This window comes from Muscardinus avellanarius, assembly GCF_963383645.1.
Source record: "Muscardinus avellanarius genome assembly, chromosome: 4".
In the NCBI taxonomy this organism is placed as follows: Eukaryota; Metazoa; Chordata; class Mammalia; order Rodentia; family Gliridae; genus Muscardinus; species Muscardinus avellanarius.
The window spans coordinates 153406928-153428167 of record NC_137789.1 but is presented as its reverse complement, the minus strand read 5'-3'; the positions used below and the strand labels follow the sequence as shown (position 1 = coordinate 153428167).

General features: G+C 40.7%; 1 protein-coding gene and 1 pseudogene across 13 annotated transcripts in view; both read right to left on the bottom strand.

Moving 5' to 3' along the window:
* Positions 1–20929, bottom strand: part of PLEKHA1 (pleckstrin homology domain containing A1) — a gene marked incomplete at both ends in the record, with an annotated part of 55741 nt that extends 34812 nt beyond the window's left edge. For 6 of the 12 annotated variants that reach the window (XM_080694296.1, XM_080694302.1, XM_080694300.1 and 3 more), the window contains 4 exons: positions 174–271; positions 8586–8631; positions 13635–13691; positions 20789–20929. In XM_080694296.1, the coding sequence (XP_080550422.1) occupies positions 174–271; positions 8586–8631; positions 13635–13691; positions 20789–20929 (342 nt within the window). The remainder of the gene's footprint in view (positions 1–173; positions 272–8585; positions 8632–13634; positions 13692–20788) is intronic. The other 6 variants (XM_080694307.1, XM_080694297.1, XM_080694298.1 and 3 more) reach the window with 3 other exon arrangements.
* LOC308261946 (large ribosomal subunit protein uL6-like) lies at positions 9939–10491 on the bottom strand (annotated as a pseudogene). The gene has a single exon. The product of its transcript is annotated as a large ribosomal subunit protein uL6-like (transcript).
* Positions 20930–21240: the final 311 nt, after the last annotated feature.

The following is a 21240-nucleotide window of genomic DNA, read 5'->3' as shown; positions in this document are numbered from 1 at the left end:
CATGGGAGGGAGGGATAGGGAGAGAATGGGGTGGGGATTGGGTGGGGGCTGACTGGGAAAAGTGTGCATGTATGTCTACAAAAGTATGTATCCTACTATGATGTATGAATACAGTGCACCAATAAAAAATAAATAAATAAATAAAAATTCTTCAAAAAAATAAAAGTACTTACTGTGATTTTTATAGCTTTGTTCAACACATTTACCCATTCTACTAGGTCTTGCTGATCATTGGCTTGTAGGAAGTATTTTCTCATTCCTGCATTCATAACTGTGGAGAAAAAAAGGCATGTGACTCCTGCATTTATTGCCTTAAAGTTTATGTCTGTAGCAGCTGAAGCATTTCACTAAGTTAAAGTGCGATTCTTTTACATTTAACAAAAATATCTAAGTCCATATAAACTACCACTTTTATCATTCAACTACACAGGTAAGACTCTTTTCTTTTTGCAGTCCTGAGGACTGAACCCAGGGGCATTCTACCTCTGAGCTACACCCCCAGCCCTATTTTTTTATTCTATATTTGGAAAAAAGGTCTCACTAAGTTGTGAGGGCCTAAGAAGCTGAGGCTGGCCATAAACCTGCGATCCTCCTGTCTCAGCCTCCAAAGTACTGAGATACAAATGTGCGCCACCACGCCGGGCAAGGTAAGACTCTTTTATGAACATATTTTTTTATTCAGTGGCTCTATCACAATATATCCAGTCAATCCCCCAATGATGAACACTTAGGGCTATTCTCAATTTCTGAGATTGGATGAAATGTAACAATGAAACATCTGCTGACCTTTCTCCGTATGTTAAGCAGCGTTTCTGCGGGATAACTCTCTGACAGACTTGCTAGAGCACAGAGAATCCACACTTAAAATGTTCACAGGTTTTGGCAAGTTGTTTTCCCAAGAGGTTGAATCCATTCACTTCCCTCCCAAAGGGCATCCAGAGGCTTTTACATCTGATGCCCTCGCAGAACTGGCTGCTGGTGTCCCTGCTTGTTACGCAGCGCTTCTTTTCAGGACCAGGCCTCTGTGACGTGGGGCTGTGAGTGTGAACAGCACCTCCCATGCTTCCATGCCAACTCGGGCCATGTTCGGTCAATGGCAGGAGCCCAGAAGGCAGACGTGGGAAGGCAAGAGGATACTTCTTTGTGTGTGTTTGGCGCTACGGGCTGAACCAGAGGTGTTTTACCTCTGAGCTAAACACCCCAAGTCCCAATTACTTTTTATTTTCAAACAGGGATGGTTTCACCAAGTTGCTGAGGCTGACCTTGAACCTGCGATCCTCCCATCTCAGTGTCCCAAGCACTGGGGTTCCAGGTGCGAGCCACCACGCCCGGCTATGAGGCTCCTCGCGGTGTTTCTCTTGTTGCCCTCCTCCCCAGAGGCGCACAGCTACTGCTGTTCCACAGTGTCCCCGCGCGTGCCCGCCGCTCCCAGGCCCAGGTGATGTGCTGCCTCTGGAGGAGAGCTGTTCACCGAGTTTCTAACCTGGAGGTTAACTCAGTATTTCCTTCCTGCTCTTTTGGCCTTCCAACATTTGGAAAACCAATTCCCTACATCAATTTCTTTGACATCTGAATACTTGATGTTGTTTTTGACTGGCTCTTGACTAATATAGCAGTCTTTGACAACCTAATTAGTAGGTAATTAGAATATTATACTTTGATAATTATACTTTGTTTGAATTTGAATTTCTTTGATCCCTCCCCCCCCCCCCGCAGGTCTGGGGATGGAACCCAGGGTTATTCTAGCTCCGAGCTACACCCCCCTGCCCTATTTTTTATTCTTTATTTTGAAACAGGGTCTCACTGAGTTGAAGAGGGCCTCACTATGTAGCTGAGGCTGTCCACAAACCGTGATCCTCTGGTCTCAGCCTCCTGAATGCTGGGATGACAAGCGTATGCCACCACTCCTGGCAATTTCTTTGATTTTTGAGAAAAATGTTTTCTGTTTATTTATTTGGTACTGTTTATTTACTTGGGAACACAGAAATGTTCTACTTCTGAGCTACACCCCGAACCTTGTAATTTTAATTTTGAAACAGGGTCTCACTAGTTGCTGAGGCTGGCCTCAAACTTGCAGTCCTCCTTCTTAGCCTCCATATGAGAAAAACTAGTTTTGCATGTCTGCATTGGGCTTGTGCTCTAAGCTGTGCTTGCTGGACGCATGTTTCTCCTGCGCTGTTCATTTCTCTTTTATTAATTCATAGGCACTTTATAGCAAATGCTTCTGTTTTACTGAAGCGTTTTCCTCAGTTTATTGTTTGTTGTTTCACTGTTCATCTTTGAGCAAACAGAATTTAAAAATTTTTTCCTTTAATGCCTCTAAATTTCATATATTTAGAAAAATTTCCCTAATTTAATAATATAATAATAAGCCGGGCGTGGTGTCGCACGCTTGCAATCCCAGCATTTGGAGGCTGAGACAGGAGGCTCACAGTTCGCAGACAGCCTCAGCTACTACTTAGTGAGGCTCTTTGCAACTCAGTAAGACCGTGTTTCAAAGTAAAGAATAAAAAAATAGGGCTGGTGTAGCTCAGAGGTAGAATGCCACTGGATTCCATCTCCAGTACCGCAAAATAAATAAATAAATAAATAAATAACACTTTTACTTTTCTAGCCCCTCTGAGTATTTTTGTTTTTTTGTACTGGGGGTGGAACCTTGGGGCATTCTACCTCTGAGCCACACCCTCAGCCCTATTTTTTATTCTTTATTTGAAAACCGGGTCTAAGTTGTGGAGGGCCTACGTTTGCAAGCATGTACCACCACGTCCAGCTGAGTTTTTTTTAATATTTAAAATCTTAATACATTTGGAGCTCCTTATATAATCTGCACGCACCCCATCAGGGACTGGGACTCTCCACTTTATAAAGCAAAGTGCACCCACATGTACAGCTGTTTACAAACCATCATAACCAGCTCTAAGGTGAGCTACTTATATGTTATGTGCATCTTTTTTAGATTTATGGTACTGGGGATGGAACCTAGGGGCATTCTACTCCAAGCTACACTCCCAGTCTTATTTTTTATTCTTTATTTTGAGACAGAGTCTCACTAAATTGCAGAAGGACTCACTAGGTAGCTGAGGCTAAGAACACAGATCATCCTGTCTCAGCCTCCCAAGTACTGAAATTACAAGCATGCGCCACCACACCTGGCTTTTAATCTTTTATTTTGAAATAAGGTCTCACTTAGTTGCCAAGGGCGTCACTAAACTGCTGAGGCTGCCCTTGAACCTTCGATCCTCCTGTCTCAAGCTCTCAAGAACTGGGATTACAAGCGTGCACCGTACCACGCCCATATCATATGCATCTATTTTAAAAACAAAAATAGTATTCTAGAAGCTAAGGCATCTGAATGGCTCTACTGTTACCACTGTCCAAATATAAAAAAATAACTCCCAAATAGAAAATATATAGCAAATATAACATCCAAAAGTTCCCACCAAATTTTTAAATAATATATTAGGAGCACCCAGCTGCATAGACTACAGGGGAAATGAAAACCCCCAAGGGAAAAAACGTTATTCTCAAATGCACAAGATTTTGGAATTGGAATCAAGATAAAGGTACTCTAAACCAGAGCTTCCTTTACTGAGACGAAGGTCTCAGAAAGGAAGTCAAAGGGCATCTTGTGAAATGCCACTGAACAATTAGTGTAGAAACTAAACATTAGCACACTATAAATTATTTTTACATCTTTCTAGAGACTGGAGAAATTATAAGTACCATACAGAATTTTAAGATAAACCAGTAATTTACTAGGACAGTATACGTGTCAATACATAAATTCTGTTATTAACTCCCAGCAATCAGTACCATATGTTTTTAGAATTTTTTCCAACTTGGGCTAAAGCTAAGCTCTCCTCATAATGGCTTCTTCCTCTCAACATTGTTTTGGGCATGTGTCAGAGCACTGAGGAGTTTAAAAATCTAAACATTTATTAATATACTACATCTGGTACCAAGTAAATGTTTATATATACATTTCTGAATGAATAATATTTCTATAAGGATTTAAGAGACAAAAGAGATGCCAATTCTAAAAAGATTGCCGGCACACTGTGAGGTCTGAATAAAGATTCACATGCTTTTATTATTTCTTGGCAAGAGGTGCACACGATCTTCTATAGGAAAAAAAACCAGTCTGGAATTAGCTCCGACTCATTCGGTTCGCTGGCAGTATCAACTCGTGGACATCATTTGAGCTCCCTCCGCCCCACTGTCCTCAAGGAAAATGGGAACGCCATCTGCCCCTTCCTCGAGGGGTGGGGATGAGTATGCGAAGAAATCGCACAGTGCTGGGGACAGAATACTCTTCTGCATCATCATTCTCGAGAGACTTCCAAGGAGTAGAGATATATTGTGAAGATGTTCAGCAAACTGCTGAAAGGTGGTGTATTTACTTGCAAAATCAGGGGTGATGGAAAGGAATAAAATAACTTTTGAGTTAAAAAAAAACAAAAAAACCCAGAGCTAGGACACTTGGAGTTGCCATACTTTTAAGGAAGGGTTTCATCATAATAAAGGCAGCCCAGGGCGTGGGCTCCCGCCTCCATGGGACCCTCAGGAAGACAAATCGGCAACTTAGCTTAACTGCAAACTAGCGCCAACTGGAGTTTAAATGCAGTTATAAACAAGTGACGGTAAGACCCTTTGTCATACTCTTTGTCGATTTTCTCTATCCTCTCTGTTCTTTTTTTTTTTTTTTTTTTTTTTTTTTTTTCGTGTCTGGGGTTGGAACTCAGGGGCATTTGACCTCTGAGCTACACCCACTGCCCTAGTTTTTATTCCTTATTTTGAAACCGGGTCTCACTGAATTGCGGAGGGCCTCCCTAAGTAGCTGAGGCTGTTCGTGAAACGGGATCCTCCAGGTCTCAGCCTCCCGAATGCTGGCATTACAAGCATGTGCCACAATGCCCGGCATATCTGTTCTTTTCCTTTCTTTATTTTTTAATTTTTTGTGGTACTGGGGATGGAACCCTGGGGCCTTTTATCTCTGAGCTATACCCCCAGCTCCTATATTTTATTCTTTATTTTGGTTTTTTGTTGTGTGTGTGTGTGTGGTAATGGGGGTGAAACCCAGGGGCTTTCTACCTCTGGGCTATACTCCCAGACCTATTTTATATTTTATTTGGAAATAGCATCTCACTAAGTTGCTGAGAGCCTCACTAAGTAGCTGAGGCTGGCTTTGAAACTGCGCGATCCTCCTGTCTCAGCCTCCAAAGTGCGGGGATTATAAGCGTGCGCTACCACGTCTGGCTTATTCTTTATTTTGAAAAACAGGGTCTCAATGAGTTGCAAAGGGCCTCGCTAAGTAGCTGAGGCTGGCCACGAACCACGATCCTCCTGTCTCAGCCTCCCAAATGCTAGGATTACAAGAATGTGCCATCATGCCCAGCTCTCTATTCTTTTTATCTTCTTTTCTGTTAGATGTTGGACTTCCTTGCTGGGTGTGGTGGCTCATGCCTTTAATTTCAGTACTTGGGAGGCTGAGACAGAAAGTTCCTATGTTCAAGGGAGTCTCAGCAACTTAGCAAGACCCTCAACAACTTAGCAAGATACTGCTTCAAAATAAAAAGGGCTGGGGGAGGGTGGGTGATGGGAGGCCTATAATCCCAGTGCTGGGGAGGCTGAGAAAGGAGTATTCACAGCTTCAGCAATGTAGCAAGACTCTCAGCTATCTAGTAGGACCCTGTTTCTAAATAAAAAATGAAAAGGGCTTTAAGTATAGCTCAGAGGCAGAATGCCCTTGGGTTCAATCCTCAGTACCAGAAGAAAAAAAAAGCAAATGCATTATACATTTTAAAATACAAAATTTGTCAGGCGTGGTGGCACACGCTTGTAATCCCCACGCTTAGGAGGCGGAGAAAGGAGGATCGCGCAGGTTCGAAGCCAGCAGCGCTGGCTTAAGAGATCCTGTTTCCAAATAAAAATATATTAAAAAAAAATAGGTCTGAGAGTGTAGCCTGGAGGTAGAAGTGTTTCCAGGAACCCCAGTACCACCAAAAACAAACAAACAAACAAACAAAAATTCTTTTTATCTGACTTGTCCCCAATAGCCTTTACTTATAAGGTCCTGTGGCACTTTCTCATTTAGTAATCAATAATATTACTTATTTCTTATTTAGTAACAAATATTATAATTTGTAAAAAAAAAGACATGTAACTTTTAAAACTAGCTTCTTACTAGTAACAAATTATAATTATATTATAGAGGATTAATATTAAATATTATAATTAAATTATAGAGGCTTCCCCAAACAGCTGTATTTCACCATGCTCCTATCATATTTTCTTGCTGGACACACACAAAGGCCATCAGAGCTATTCCTAACTTACTACCTGCCAAAGAAAGATGTCCTCTGTAGGCAAATGAGAGCAGATAACTAACATTAATTCTACCTCCAACGGTATCATTTTCACTTCATTGTAAAATAATTTAATGTCAAATGGCCACCGAATTCTCTCCCCTCTATACTAGTGTCCACTAACATACTAAGTGGATATCAATTCTCCCAGCTTCAACTATCACCTGCTACTTTAACAAACTTCACTTCTTAAGAGAGAGAATGGTGTGTGTGTGTGTGTGTGTGTGTGTGTGTGTGTGTGTGTGTGTGTGTGTTGGTTGCTAGGACTTAAAACCAAGGGCATTCTACCTCTGAGCTACACCCTTGGCCTATTTTTACTTTTATTTTGAAACAGTCTTGCTAAGTTGATGAGCATCTCACTACTTGCTGAGGTTGTCCTCACACCTGTGATCATTTCTCTTTAATTATTTGTTTATTTACTATGATACTGGGGATGGAAACCAGAGGCCTTCTGCCTCTGAGTTACACGCCAGCCCTATTTTATCTCTTAAAACAGGGTCTCACTGAGTGCAGAGGGCTTCAGTAAGTTGCTGAGGCACACCTCCAGTTTGTGACCTCCGTCTTAGCCTCCCAAGTACCATGATTATCAGTTTGTGCCACCACGTCTGGCTCATCTCCATTTCTGACCTTGGAATCCCATCCAGTTCTCAATTATTGCCACCAGAACATTTGCACATGAAAATTCCCCACCTCTTCACCCCTTACCAAACATTCTAACTTGTCTAATACGTCTGGCCTCCGAGTCCCTACACTTTCCCATATTTTCCCAGCCTTCCTTCTCTCCCATTAGCACCACCTTAATTAAGGCCATAAGTAAGAATAGTAGTTCAGACGGGATCAGGCGCGTTCAGGGTGGTATGGCCGTAGACATGAACAGTAGTTCAAAACCACCTACCTAACCTATCAGCAGCGAGGCTCTCCTGTGCAGACACCACCCCTTCTCCTTGGGTCTGCTTCAGAAGCTCTTTACCCTCTCCCTTCTCTTTAAAAGTAACAAAATGGGCCTGGCATAGTGGCGCACGCTTGTAATCTCAGTACTGAGGAGGTTGAGACAGAAGGACCCCAGGCTCAAAGCCATTCTTAGCAACTAAGGCCACCCGCAACTTTTAGTGACCCTGTTTCAAAATAATAAAATAAAACAGGGCTGGGGGCGTGGCTCAGAGGTAGAATGCCCTGGGTTTCATCACCAGTACCACAAACATACAAAAATGTACTTGGCAACCCAGGCCACTTTGACTTCTGCCTGCTCTTCTATTCTAGCCTCCGACCACTGCCCCCAACTTCACCAGGTGCTCAGACACACACACACACCTGGTGCATACAGTCCTCCCACCTTTCTCCCCGTGGTGAAGACGGTCATTTTACCCGCCCCATCTCAAGAGTTTCCTCATCCAGCACAGCTCCCCTGACTCAAGCTCCTCCCATAGGATGTGAAGCTCTTCCCTGGAGCTTCGCTAAAACACTGCACCCATTTTGTCTACTGACAATGGGAAATGTAATAAAAATGACCTGATACTGTATTTGTCTATGAGACAACCAGCCTGTGAGATCCCTAAGGCAGCAACTGCGTGTGTGGGCGCATTACTGGAGACTGAACCTGGGAACATTCTACCTCTGAACTACACTCAAACCTTATTTTATTTCTTATTTTATAACAGGGTCTAAGTTGCGGGGGGCCTCACGAAGTTGCTGAGGCTGGCCACAAACCTGCCATCCTTCTGTATCAGCCTCCCAATTACTGGGATTACAGGTGTGCGCCACCATGCCCGGTTAGCAACTGCTTCTACGGACCTCACAGCCCCAGTGCAAGCACAGTGTCGGGCACACACCAGGAATTCACTAAACACTTGTTCAACAAGTTCATCTGAAACCCTTGACTCTCCTGTCTATAAACTATACGTTTCTCTGAATCTACAAGCTGAAGAACAAATACTTTTGCATTATTTCTATGTTTAATATAGATTAATAAAGGGTACAGAATTAGAAAATACCCCAAATCTCTCTGGAGTTAAATCACTATAAATGCCAAGACAAAAGTTACTTAGAGTTCAGGGAGGAGGCTGTGATCAGGACAGGAGAGAATGGTTGCACGGGAATTTAACTTAGAATAACTCGGGAGGCCATAGGTTTATTCTCTATGGCTTTCTGTGACTGTTTTCTTTTATAATATAATTGTATCGATCTAATTTAAAATAATTAACACAAAATATGGCCACTTACCAAAACAGAACTCAGCCTTTGGCCTCAGCTTAGTTGCATCGCTAACCTAACAAGAAAAAGAGATCAGTTACTTCTTCACATGCTATTACATCCAAAATACTGTGTAAATTCCTACCCATATCATTCCCCTATTATGATACACATTTAGAATATAGGTCTAAAACTAAACTTGAAAGGCAACTTAGAGAAAGTAAGGTTAGGAATGTAGCTCAGTGACAGAATACTTGCCTAGCATGTGTGAAGCCCTGGGTTTGATACCCAGTGTCACACACACACACACACACACACACACACACACACACACACACACAATAAATAAATAAATAAATAAATAAATAAATAAATAAATAAATAAATAAATAAATATAGAAATATAGAAATATAGAAATCTGGGTCCCCATTGTAATATGCCTAAACAAATGATACTTCTATATTCTCTCTGGACTTGTTTTTTTTTCCCCCAAACGAAATATGAAGTTGAAGGTAAACCAGTAGGCTTTATGTCACACATAAATACTTTAATTTACCATAATCTTTAAAATGCTTTCAGCCAGGCATGGTGGCACACACTTGTAATCCCAACATTGAGAAAGCTAAGATGGGAGGACATTAGTTCGCGGACAGCCTCAGCTACTTAGTAAGGCTCTCCACAACTTAGTGAGACCCTGTTTCAAAATAAAGAATAAGCCGGGTGTGGTGGCGCACACTGTAATCCCAGGGCTTGAGAGGCTGAGACAGGAGGATTGCATGGGTTAGAAGCCAGCCTCAGCTACTTAGTGAGGTTCTCAAGCAACTTAGTAAGACACTATTTCCAAAGAAAGTATAAAAAAAATAAGTCTCGGAGTATAGCCCAGAGGTAGAAAAGTCCCTGGGTTCCACCCCTAGTACCACAAAAAAATAAAAAATAAAATAAAGAATAAAAAATAGGGCAGGGGGTATAGTTCGGAGGTCGAATGCCCCTGGGTTTCAACCACAATGTCGCCAAAAAAAAAAAAAAAAAAAAAATGCTTTCAATGAATAATCTACAAACTAAGAATTGGTCCCAAAAGGCATACATAAAAATTAGCTGTGACCTCATAAACAAAATGGTGGTGAGCAAAGATTATATTTTTTAAAGTCCAAAAATCCAAAAGACACTAATCTGCTATGAGAAAAGTCAACACGATACAGTCTCCTCTTGTACAGAAAAAGAAAAAAAACCCAGGAAAATAATGGAGTTACTTTATTAAATGAAGTACGAGATTCATTTTATTATTTTTTTAACCAATAGAAGTCTTTTATTGCATCACTAAAATACTACACACTGGTCTTACGATCCAGAATCTTGTTTCTGTGGTGGATAACTTTTAGATCTCATTCATCATCCTGCTGAACTGTTCCTTTTTCAGAAACATAAATACCGTCCAAAATTTTTCTGATATCTTTGTTTTTAACTGTTGTAACTTGCTGAATTAAAGCAGCTGAATTTGAAACAAGTTCAATATCATTTCCTTCAAGGATCAATTCATCTTTCTGGGCTTGAGATACTGAACTAGCAACACCTGTCCTCATCTCCCCACGGATGTATTTTTCACCCAAGAAATTCCGGATTTCAACAAAAGACCCATTCTCCTGAATCACGACGTTGATGGGGAAGTGAGATACACACACCTCATCTTGTAACGAAAGCCCGGCGTAACGCCCTTGATCACGTTTTGCACATGACCACAGATAGTGTGGACAGTAGCCTGTTCCTTTCTATTTCCACACCATTTGTCAACACGGAGCCTTTTCCTTTTCTTTCCAAGCAGACTGAGTCCTACATTGATGTGGGTGAAGTCCCTCCACAGGGTTCCCCAGGGACCTTCACAATAACTGTGCGCCCCTTCAGAGTTATGTCGACATTTTGTGGAATGTCGACAGTCATTCTCGCAGTAGTTGTGGCCCGAGGTTCATTTTAGAAGGCACAGCAACTAGCTGCACTTGGTTAGTGCTATCCCTTTAAATAAGGAGCTCGCAGACCCATTCATGGCACAGCCACGCTGTTGCTGAATGACAGAACTCATAATTATGGCATTTATTTTGCAGCTTTTAAGGGAATTCTAAATCTGGGGTTCTTGAGTGGACCCAACTATAAATTTGTAGCTGAGTCAACTGAAATTTGTTCCAGGAATACTAGAAACAAACAAATAAACAAACAAACACCTGGACATGCCCAAAGTTGAGTACAAACTGTACAGCTCAAACTTCAGTAAGCAGAGCCAGATGAGGGCAGAGGTGCACAGGGAGAGGCTGCGTCCCACGGGGAGCAGCGGAGGAAGCAGCCAGCCCGGCTCCGCCTACTGTACCAAGTCGAGGCTTTAAGAAAGAGCTCCTATTTCAAAAAATAAAAGACTGAAAAGATACAGGCAGAAGGCCACTCACTCTTACTCTTAGCTACCTATTCCAACAAGATAGGCCTTCCCACAAAACTCTGTTAAGTGTAAAAAATACTTGGCAATAATTACATTATGCACGTACTGTTGGCAACCAAGTAAACACAGAGTCCAAAGTTTATTTTACAAGGCATTCAACCCTTCCTGATGATCGTCTCAATAGAAATGAGGCTGCAAGCCACCCTGAGGCTATATATATATATATATATATATTTTTTTTTCAGTACTAGGGATGGAACCCTATTATACCTCCAGCCCTATTATTTATTTTTTATTTTGAAATAGGGTCTCACTGAGTTGCAAAGGGCCTCATCAAGTAGCTGAGGCTGTCCATGAACCGGGATCCTCCTGTCTCAGCCTCCCAAATGCTGATATTACAAGCGTGCACCACCAAGCCTGGCTCCTGAGGCACTTTTTAAGTGCCTTAATTTTATAGGAATACTTGAGGTATACAATAATATTTGTCTTTCATACATTTGCATAAAATGACTTGAACAGAATGTTTCTCTTTAAATATGTAGTCTATGTTGTCCAAGGGCAAATACATATATATATATATTTTGTCAGTAAGAATAAATAGCTCTATTATAATACTCATAAAACTTTGTTTTAATACTGGGGATTGAACCTACAGGTATTCTACCTCTGAGCTACACCCTCAACCCTTTTTACTAATTTATTTTTATTTTGAAAGAAGGTCTCACTAAATTTCCGAGGGTCTGGCTAAATGCTAAGACTGACCTTAAACCTGAGATCCTCCTGTCTCAGCCTCCCAAGTACTAGGATTTTGGGCATGCACCACCACACCCAGCTAAATGTTTTATTTACGAAAGTATCTATCTTCTAAACAGAGGCATATTTTAACTGGTATTCTGCTGAAGTGATCCACCTCTGCCAAGACATTGTAGTATTTGCCTAACAATATACATTATTTAATAGGACTATGTTGCTAACTTTTACATCAACAAACCTTTATGACCTCTATGTAAATCAAAACAAAACAAGAAAAACTATAGAATTAGTACCTCAGTATCTCTTAGTTCCCAAAACACTAATAAAAGAAAAGGAATACAGCTACCTGACAAATACAAAAATCTCAATTTTTGAAAATAAAAGTAAAATCATTCTGCAAAAGTGCCAGAAAAACAACAAAGAGAAATTAACAGAGACAAAGTAAAAAGATGGAAAAATCATCCTTTCACCATGAAGATGGTCTACATTTTCCTCAAAATAAAACATAAACAAAATGTCATAGGTAATGGAATTTAAAAGTTAGAAAATGTCATCGGGCGTGGTGGCGCAGGCTTGTAATCCCAAAGCTTGGGAGGCTGAGACAGGAGGTTCCCACAGGTTCAAAGCCAGCCTCAGCTACTTAGTGAGGCTCTCAGCAACTTAATGAGACCCTGTTTCCAAATAAAGTATAAAAAAAAAAAAATAGGTCTGGGGGTGTAGCCCGGATGTAGAAGGCCCCTGGGTTCCACCTCCCAATACCACACACACACACAAAAAAAAGTTAAAAAATGTCTAGCTGGGTGTGGTGGTACACCCTTTAATCCCAGTACTTGGAAGGCTAAGACAGGAGGATAACAGGTTTATGATCAGCATCACCTTCTTACTGAAGTCCTGCAACTTAGTGAGACCCGGTTTCAAAATAAAGAATTAAAAAAAAAATTGAGCTGGGAGTGTAGCTTGGAGGAAGAATGCCCCTCGGTTCCATCCCCAGTACTACAAAAATAAATAAATAAATGGATAATAATAAATAGGGCTGGAAGTTTAGTTCAGAGGTAGAATTCCCCTGGATTGAATTCTCAGTACCACACAAAAAAGATATAAATAGTTAGAAAAAGTCTAAATAAGCAAGCCAGGCATGGTGGTGCATGCTTGTAAACCCAGCATTTTAGAGGCTGAGACAGGAGGATCTGGGTTCGTGGACAGCCTTGACTACTTAGTGAGGCCTTCTGCTACTTAGTGAGACCCTGTTTCCAAAATAAAGAATAAAAACTAGGGCTGGGAGTATAGCTCGGAGGTAGAATGACCCTGGGTTCCATCCCCAGTACTGCAAAAAAAAAAAAAAAAGTCTAAATAAATAGACTTAGAAATATCTTCTCTAGAACTTCTCAAAATAAAGTCTGTTAAGTGATTTCTCCTTTTCTGATGTTTATGTTCCTGATCATAAAAGTTAATATTGAGCCGGGTGTGGTGGCGCACATTTGTAATCCCCGCGCTTGGGAGACTGAGACAGGAGGATCACACAGGTTCGAAGCCAGCTTCAGCTACTTAGTGAGGCTCTCAGCAACTTAGTGAGACCCTGTTTCCAAAAAGTATTAAAAAATAGGTCTGGAAGCATAGCCCGGAGGTAGAAAAGCCCCTGGGTCCCACCCCTAGTACCACCACCAAAAAAAAAAGTTAATACTAACTTTTGCAATCCAACATATTCTGTAAGTTAAATTTATATTCTTCCCAATTTTGTCAACTTAAGGAACTTCCTAACCATAGCAATGTTATTACTTTCAGCATAACATAATCTTGAACATCATCATTAAATGAAATATGAAGAAGCTACTATTTCTGTTCACACATCCATTGGGAGGGTTGTTAATTCATATATCAAAATAAGACAACATATCAAGACTACCTTCGAAATGTAGGTAAGTTTAATGGCGCCAACACGTGACGATCCAGAAGGTAGGTTCTGGAAACAAATTATTAATATGTTATTAACATATAATTAATATCCAACATTATGAATTCATTTTATAACATGGGTCACATACAAAAAGGAAAGAAATTAATTTTTTTAATATTATATCTTACAAATCAACTTTTTTTAGTTAAGTAGTTCCTAGATCTGATAGCAAGATGGCAACCTGGGTAACAAAATTGAACTCTATTCTATCATGATGGATCCCATAACAAAAAGACTATTTTTTTCATTGCAGCTGAATTAATACTTTTTCATGAGCTGAGTCACAAACAAAATTAGGTTTTATACTTGAAAGTAATGGTGAAAAATATTTAGAGACATAAAACAAATACAACTGCAAGAATTTTTAAAGAACTATACATTTTACTTTTTCTATTAAAAATTTACCAGCTATATCTCTTGAAGAAAAGTACACTTATTTAAATGGTTTAGTTTATTATACCATATTTAATATACATTAATACTCTTTTCCAAAAATATTGAGCCAAGTGTGATAGAACACACCTGTAATCCCAGTGACTCAGAGGGCTGAAACAGGAGCACCACCGAGTTCAAAAAAGCCAGCCTGAATAACTAAATCACACCCTGTCTCAAAATAAAAAAGGCTGAGAATGTAGCTCAGACCCCTTGCCTAACATGTGCAGGCCCTGAGTTACTCCCAATACTGCAAAAATATTCTCTTTATATGCAAGGTGTATATTTATTAGAACTTTCAGACAAATATTCGTATTCCTTACAAGTTTGGCATGTGGTTTGTGTCATAAAAAAGCTAAATGTGAGCCCAGTATGGTGGTACACACTTGTAATCTCAATATCTGAGAGGCTAAGACAGGAGGATCACAGGTTCACGGCCAACCTCAGCAAATTACCCCTGTTTCAAAACCAAAATAATTAAATAGGGCTGGGGGTATCGCTCAGAGGTAGGATGCTCCTGGGCTCCAGAAAAAAAACAAACAAAAAAGAAAGGGCTAACACTAAAGGATTATCAGCAGAGAATCATTTCTGGCTGAAGCTACAATGAAAGACTCCAGAGGGATGGACAACATCTACACTGGGCTTTAAAGCAAAAACTGCTGAAACACAAAGAGCAGGAGAGAGAATATTCCAGCCAGACGAGGAGCTTTTCACAAGCAGTTGACAGTACCCAGCTCTGTCCTAGAATGAAAAGAGTAGTAGTCACTTGTACCAAATAAAACTAGAAAAATACTTGCTGCTTAAAAAAACAAACAAACAAACAAACAAACAAAACAGAATTAAGACCTGGTATCAGGCTGTCAAAAACCTATGATCCTCCAGTTTCAGCCTCCAAGATTATAAGCATTTGCCACCACACCCAGCTCTTACTTCTTTCTTTGTGTGTGTATGTGGTGATAGAGGCTGAACACAGGATATTCTGCCTCTGAGCTATATCCTCAGGCCTATTTTATTTTGAAACAGGGCCTCACTATGTTGCAGAGGGCCTCACGAAGTTGCTGAGCTGTTGGCGAACCTGCAATCCTTCCATCTTCTATCTTCCCAAGTAACATGGCTAAGCCTAGATATTTCAGAAAGTTAAAATTCTCAAATATAAACTGGTTATTGTTGAAAGGGATACTTTTTCAAAACTTGCACTCCTATGTACAGTAAAAATTTATGGTGCTCAACTGTAATCCCAGTTCTTGGAAGTCTGAGACAGGAGGATCATGGGTTCAAGGACAACTCATCAAGTCGTGAGACCCTCATTATTAACCTATCAAGACACTGTTTTAGAGAGAACTTGTTTCAAAATAAAGAATAAAATAAGGCTAAGGGAATACCTTGGAGGAGTGCCACCATGCCCGGCAGCCTTTTTCTTTTAGGTTTTCTTAAGTCTTTTCTTTTTAAGTCTTCTTTAAGTCTGCTATTTTAACTAGCTGGATACTGTGCTCTAAGACTTGGTATGAGGAAATGTGAAACCAAAGCATGACATACAGGGTCACAGGTGAAACAGTGGTACAGTAGAGTGAATTTAATGCACGTGATTGGAAGATTTAAAAATAATCAAAATAGCCGGGTGTGGTGGTGCATGCTTGTAATCCCCGTGCTTGGGATGCGGAGACAGAAGGATGGGGCAGGTTCGAAGTCAGCTGAGCTGGCTTAAGAGACCCTATTTCCAAATAAAAATATAAAATAGGTCTGGGAGTGTAGCCTGGAGGTAGAAGAGTTTCCAGGAACCCCAGTACCACAAAAAAAAAAAAAAAAAAATATTCAAAATACCCAGCTTCTATGGACTAGTATGACTGCTGTCAAGTTCAACTGGGGGAAAAAATTGGGTTTCAAAATGTGTTACTTGACACTGAACAAGAAATAATAAATTGCTGGGTGTGGTAGTGCAAGTTTGTAATCCCAGCATTCAGGAGGCTGAAACAGGAGGATCACGATTTGGGGACAGCCTCAACTACTTAGTAGAGGACCTTTGCAACTCAGTGAGACCCTGTTTCAAAATAAAGAATAAAACCAGGCATGGCAGCACATGCTTGTAATCCCAGCACTTGGGAGGCTGAGCCAGGTGGATCGTGCAAGTTCAAAGCCAACCTCAGCTACTTAGTGAGGCTCTTAGCAACTTAGTGAGACCCTGTTTCCAAATAAAACATAAAATAGGTCTGGTAGTATATCCTGGAGGTAGAAAGCCTCTGGGTTCTATCTCCAGTACCACCAAAAAAATAAAAAATAAAATAAAGAATAAAAAATAGTGCTGGAGGTGTAGCTTGGAGGTAGAATACCCCTGGGTTCCATCCCCAGACCCGCAAAAAAAAAAAAAAAAAAAAAAGAAAGAAAATAAATAAGAAACTAGTAGCACATTTAGGATAAAAAGGGAAATGGGCCATCTGTTACTTTAGTACTCATTTGGCCAAGTACTTTGTCATGTTTCTTCAAATTCAACTACAAGAAGTTATTTATCTGCCATTACCAACTTCCTCAAACAAAACACAAAAAGCTCCAAACTGATCCATAGTAATCACCAGAACAGACTTGTAAACCAAAAGTCAGAGACCAAGAAAGCAGTGGGAAGAGGCAGTGCTTCCCTCAAGGGCAGGAGAGTCCAACTTTCTTTCTTTACCAGGGTCATTATAATCAGTATAAACATGTCATCGCATTTTGACATAAGCAATGAAATTGAACCATTTGAAACTGCCATTTTCAGTCATTCAAAATGGCTAAAACTGGCAATTTCTCATGGTTTAATCTAATCTAATAACAGCAAGATGTTTTACTAAAGTTTTCAAAAAGAGATATATCTTGGTCATTACACTGAGAAGTGACACAAGCCAGACGTGGTGGCACAAGCTTGTAATACCAGTACCTGGAAGGCTGAGACAGGAGGATGCAGGTCCACAGCCAGCCTCCGCTACTTACTGAGACCTTCTATAACTTAGTAAGACCCTGTTTCAAAAAAAAGAATAAAAAATCAGGCTGGGGTATAGCTTAGAGGTAGAATGCCTCTGGGTTCAATCCCCAGCACCATACAACAAAAAAAGTGACATAAATAGGTATTTAATAGAATAAGTTAAATAGATATTTAATAACACACTGGTTGACAGAATCAAGATTTTAAAAAAGATTATCATAACTGAGATAAAGAGATAAAATAAAAACTGAAAAAGATTTTAAATGATGTACTATAGGCAGAAAAAAAAATCAATGAGCCACAAGAGTCATGTGACTTTTAAAAAGTGCTTGTTGCCTGGCCTGGTGGTGCACGGTTGTAATTCCAGCATTCAGGAGGCAAAGACTGGAGGACAGAGGTTCAGGTGGACAGCCTCAGCTACTTTGCAAGGCACTTGGAAACTCCGTGAGACCCTGTTTCAAAATAAAAAGTTACAATGCCCCTGGGTTCCATCTCCGGTATTGCAAAAAAAAAAAAAAAAAAAAGTTCTTGCGAAGCAGGGCATGGTGGTACATGCTTGTAATCCCAATACCTGGGAGGCTGAACCAGCAGGTTTCCAGTCAATCTCAGCAACTCACTAAGGAACCACAACTTAGTGAGACCCTACTTTAAAATAGAGAATAAAAATAGGCTGGGGGTATAACTTGGAGGTAGAATGCCCTGAGACTCAATCCCCAGTCACACACACACACACACACACACACACACACACACACACACACACACGTTCTTGTGAAGCTGGGCGTGGTGGTGCACAATTGTAATCCCAATACAATACGTGGGCAGCTGAGACAGGATCACAGGTTCAGCCCTGTGCAACTGAGGGAGACCCTGTTTCAAAATAAAATAGGACTGGAGTGTAACAAGGAGGTAGAATGCCTCTGATTTCAAACTATAGTCTCACACACACACACACACACACACACACACACGAGAGGCTGGAGTGCTGCTCAGTGACAAAGCCTACGCTTAGCATGCACGAGGCCCTGGGTTCTATCCCCAGCAACTCCCCAAATACATACATAAAAGACCTATCAGAGCCGGGCGTGGTGGGCGTGGTGGCACAACTTGTAATCCCAGCATTTTGGAGACTGAGACAGGAGGATCATGGTTCGTGGACAGCCTCAGCTACTACTTAGTGAGGTCCTTTGCAACTCGGTGAGACCCTGTTTCAAAATAAAGAATAAAAGCTCAGAGGTAGAAATCCCCTGGGTTCCATCCCCAGTATCAAAAAATAAAAAAAGACCTGAGAGCAAACCTTAACAGATACCCTCCCTGCCAAAAGAGTGAACTATTGTCCACACATGCAATGGCTATCCTGCATTCTGCCTTCATTTCTTTGTCCACACCACTTTGAGCAGCAGAGTTCTCACTGCTTTGCCTCTTGGCCAGTATCACAGCCACCTTCTTGGTCAGTTTCTGATGCTACCATCCAAGAAGACAACAATTTCCTCTGCTAACACAGTACCTTTCCTCTGAATTCTAAGTCTATACTTCATTCAGGGTAACAATGCCTTATATTTTGTGTTTATCTCTGTTTAGGTCTGCTAAATAGGAAGTTCTGATAAAAGGGAGAAACCACATGTAAGTCAACCAGACCTTACAAGAGAAAGGCTAATCAGGGAGAGAAGCACAGGCCAAATGTGCCAGGGTCGCAGGAGAACCAAGGCGGGGCTGGGAACAGCCACTGGGGACATCAAGTCACATCCAGTTTTCCTGGGGAAAGGGGTCTGTGAGGGGACTGTGCCCAGATAAAGACAAGGGGCATAAAAGGGAAGAATCTGATTGGCACTTTTTAGAAAAGAACTTTTGATGCTATGAACTTTTGATTTTTGCTGATCTGTTATTTCTCTAAAGCACCCTGGCCAATTAAGGATAATGAGCATGTGGCTACACAGCCAGGTGGCTACATCCCAAGAAAGATGGCTCCACCCAGAGATAAGGGAGTAAAGCAGGGCGTTAACCAGCTCTGCCAGAAGATACAGACAGACAGCAGACAGGTCCCAGCAAAAAACTTCCATACAAAGTCAGTACTTAGATAATATAAGCTAAATTAAAATACAACTTACCTACCAAGAAGTGAAAGACCACCAGTAAATAAAGGACTAAATTTACTTAAGACGACTGGCAGGGATTTATTCCTTGCAGCATCTCCATATTTAACTTTTATAACAATTTTTATTTGAAGCAAAAAGTCTCACAAGTAGAAAAAGTTTAAAACAACTCAAAAGGTAATTTCTGATCTCAAGTCTCTCACAGATCTTAAAACTGTGATTCTAATTTTTAATTTATTACATTTACTCCAGTGATTTGCAAGGCAACAGTAAAATTAAAATGCATTTCAATTCATAGGTGGCATTACAGTAATTGACACTTAAGTCTGATACTACTAAACAAAAGAACTACGCAAGTAGCCAGGCGTGGTGGCGCACGCTTGTAATCCCAGCATTCGGGAAGCTGAGACTGGAGGATCGCGATTCATGGACAGCCTCAGCTACTTAGTGAGGCCCTCTGCAACTCAGTGAGACCCTGCTTCAAAATAAAGAGTAAAAAAAAAAGACAGGGGGCATAGCTCAGAGGCTGAATGCCCCTGGGTTCCATCCCCACATCCACAAAAAAGAAAAAAGAAAAAAAAAAAAACTTCGTAAGTACAAGAGTATCAAGTAGTTTAAGTAGTTTGTTTATTTGTTTGTTTGTTTGTTTTGCAGTACTGGGATGGAACCCAGGGGTTTTTCTACCCCTGGGTTACACTCTCAGACCTATTTAATATTTTATTTGGAAATAGGGTCTCACTCACTAAGTAAGTGAGGCTGGCTTCGAACCTTGTGATCCTCCTGTCTCAGCCTCCCAAGCGCTAGGATTACAAGCATGCGCCACCACGCCCGGCTAAGTAGTTTATTTATTAAAAACTAGCAGTCTCAGCCAGGAGTGGTGGCGCACGCTTGTAATCCCAGCATCTGAGAGGCTGAGACGGGAGAACTGAGGTTCACGGACAGTCTCAGCTACTAGTGAGGTCCTTGGCAACTCAGTGAGACCCTGTTTCAAAATAAAGAACAAAAAATAGGGCTGGGGGTGTTGCTCGGAGGTAGAATGCCTGAGTTCCATGCCCAGTACTGCAAAACAAAACAAAACAAATAACAACAACAAAAAAACTGGCAGTCTCTATCCTAGCTGTAATATTTCAAATCTAAATGAATTAAAAAATTCCCACCAGAGAGAGGGTCTCTTTCCCAAGAAGGGATATAAATATATACAGGCATTTTTTTTTTTTTTTTTTTTTTTGCGGGTCTGGGGATGAAACCTAGGGGGCATTTGACCCCCGAGCTACACCCCTTACCCTATTTTTTATTTCAAAACAGGGTCTAAGTAGCGGAGGGCCTCACTAAGTAGCTGGGGCTATCTGCAAACCGCCATCCTCCAGTCTCAGCCTCCCAAATGCTGGGATTACAAGCGTGCACCACCACGCCTGGCTCAGGCATAAATTTTTACCAAATAAATTTAGTTTCATCTCTTGTAATTCAAGTTACAGTAAGGGTTGTGGGTTGACAGAGTAGAGCCGGTGGAAATAAATCTAAATACACACTGTTTGCAAAGATAAATTCTAAAACTATAGAGAATGTAAAGTACTTTTTAAAAGCTTTTATATGCTTTCAAAAGGTAGTCTTTGGCTTTTACAAACCTGTGGATTATCCATGTACCATACAAAACTATCTTCTCTGGTATCCAGTATGAAGTACCTTCGAAGAAACTTCCCACTGTTTTCATTTTCTTCAATGTCTAGAAAACCACAAATGCGATTCTGGCGATCCACATAAGGCATTTCTGGGCTTGAACATTACACTGTAAAATAAAAACATTAACAGTAAGCTCCCCAGGAAAAGGAAGTATTTCTCCATGGGCTTCAAGACTAACTCTGTGCTATAGAACCATCTGTTCAACAAGAAGCCTACTTTTTAAGGGTGGGTGAAGACAGTTTGCAACAGTTCATACTGATGGGGGCAAAAAAGAACCACATTCCTCCATTGAATAATTTATTTACTTTTACCCTAAAATAAGCCCAGGTGAGCCACAAGTTTGCTGTCCAAATTTTAATTTCCTCACAAATAAGAAAAATCTACCTTTTAGATTATT